General features: G+C 67.3%; 1 protein-coding gene across 1 annotated transcript in view; it reads left to right on the top strand.

Annotated features, from left to right (window-relative positions):
* The window catches only part of CARD10 (caspase recruitment domain family member 10), a 24,345-nt gene extending 22,672 nt beyond the window's left edge, over positions 1-1,673 (top strand). Inside the window, exons 17-20 of the mRNA XM_040637483.1 lie at positions 174-332; positions 425-540; positions 1,009-1,121; positions 1,317-1,673. Coding sequence (XP_040493417.1) covers positions 174-332; positions 425-540; positions 1,009-1,121; positions 1,317-1,551 — 623 coding nt within the window. The 3' untranslated portion in view covers positions 1,552-1,673. The remainder of the gene's footprint in view (positions 1-173; positions 333-424; positions 541-1,008; positions 1,122-1,316) is intronic.
* Positions 1,674-1,679: the final 6 nt, after the last annotated feature.

Raw genomic sequence — 1,679 nt, 5'->3', positions numbered from 1 at the left:
TGTTTGTGTGTACACGCAGGAGAAGCAACAGCAGGACTTAGGAAGGGAAAAGAGACGGGGGCTTGAGAAGAGGTGATGGGGTTTTGAGTATCGAGGCGGCTGGCCACATTCAGAAGGAGGAGCTGGGGACTCCGCCTGCACCCTCATCTCCGCTGTACCCCACCCGCCCGCAGAGCCCGAGCGAAGCCTCAAACCCTACAGCCTGGTGCGGCCCCTGCTGGTGTCCGCCCTGCGGCCCGTGGTGCTCCTGCCCGAGTGCCTGGCACCCCGGCTCATCCGCGACCTGCTCGACCTGCCCAACTCCCGGCTGGACTTCCAAGTGTGCCCCGCGGGTGAGCCTGAGCCCGGGGTGCGGAGGGCTGCCGGGCATCCCGGGGCGGCCAGGCCCACTGGCCCTTCCTCCCTGCCTCTCGCTGCCCTGCAGAAAGCCTGTCTGGGGAGGAGCAGTGCTCATCCTCAGCACCCGGAGCCCCCAAGGCGCAGCCCACCACGCCTGGGCTGGGCAGGAGGCTCCGCGCCATCCAGGAGTCTGTCGGGAAGGTAGGTGCTGGGGGCGGGGTGGCTGCCTCTCCGGGCCGGGGGGCTAGAGTCTGAGTGCAGGCCAGTGCTGCTCACGTGCAAAGGCGCTGGGCAAGTCCCTGCCCTTCCACGGGCCTGTTTCTGCACCTGCAAATGGGAGGGCTGGGCCAGCCAAACGTGGGTCACCTTGGAGGGGTTTGCGTCTCAGATTCGCTGCTCCCCTGGGGGCTGGCTGGGGCTGCCAGGCTCGGGAGCGGCGGCGGAGGGGTTTGCTCCATCCTCTCGATGACGAGGCTCAGGTCCAGAGTGGGGATGTGACTTACTTCCCCAGGCTTCCCGCCTTCCCTTGCGGCTCTTTCCTTGTTGCCCAGGCCCTTCTGGAGGGGGATGCAAGCCCCTGTGGGGGGCTGTGCCAGGGGGCCCGGTGGGGGGGCAGGGAGGTTCGTGTCTCTGGGCCGGAGTAAAATGTAGCCTTGGTCTCCTGAGAAGAAGCACTGCCTGCTGGAGCTGGGCGCACGGGGCGTGCGGGAGCTGGTCCAGAACGAGATCTACCCCATTGTCATCCACGTGGAGGTGACAGAGAAGAACGTGCGGGAAGTCAGGTGAGGAAGGGCGGGGGTGGGTGGGACCAGCCTTTCCTCCCCTTTGGACGTCTCTGTCTCTTTGTCATCTGTCTCTTTTGGGCTCTCTGCGTCTGTGTGTCCTGTCTCTGGCTCTCCGTATCCTGGCGCGTCTCTGTGTCCCTGTCCGTGCCCATCCCCTGCTCTGACCACTGCCCGCCCGCTCTCTCTCGGCAGGGGTCTGCTGGGCCGGCCCGGCTGCCGGGACTCGGAGCTGCTGCGGCAGTGCCACCGCTTGGAGCAGGTGCTCTGGGGGCTGCCCTGCTCCTGGGTGCAGGTGCCGGCGCATGCGTGGGGCCACTCGGAGGAGCTGGCCAAGGTGGTGCGCGGCCGCATCCTGCAGGAGCAGGCCCGCCTCGTGTGGGTGGAACGCGGTAGCGGTGGGAGCGGCGGTGGCAGCAGCGAGGCCTGAGGGCTCCCTCTGATGCCTGCGGCCTCCTCACACACCTACGAAGCCACCGACGGGGACCCCGGTGTCTGCAGGGGAGCTGGGTCCTCCCCATCCTGAGCCTTCCTAGACCCTTGGACTCCCAGACGTAG

This window comes from Ursus maritimus, unplaced genomic scaffold, assembly GCF_017311325.1.
Source record: "Ursus maritimus isolate PB19 unplaced genomic scaffold, ASM1731132v1 scaffold_21, whole genome shotgun sequence".
NCBI classification, from domain to species: Eukaryota; Metazoa; Chordata; class Mammalia; order Carnivora; family Ursidae; genus Ursus; species Ursus maritimus.
The sequence above is the reverse complement of the archived record's forward strand: the minus strand, read 5'-3'. Positions and strand labels throughout refer to the sequence as shown.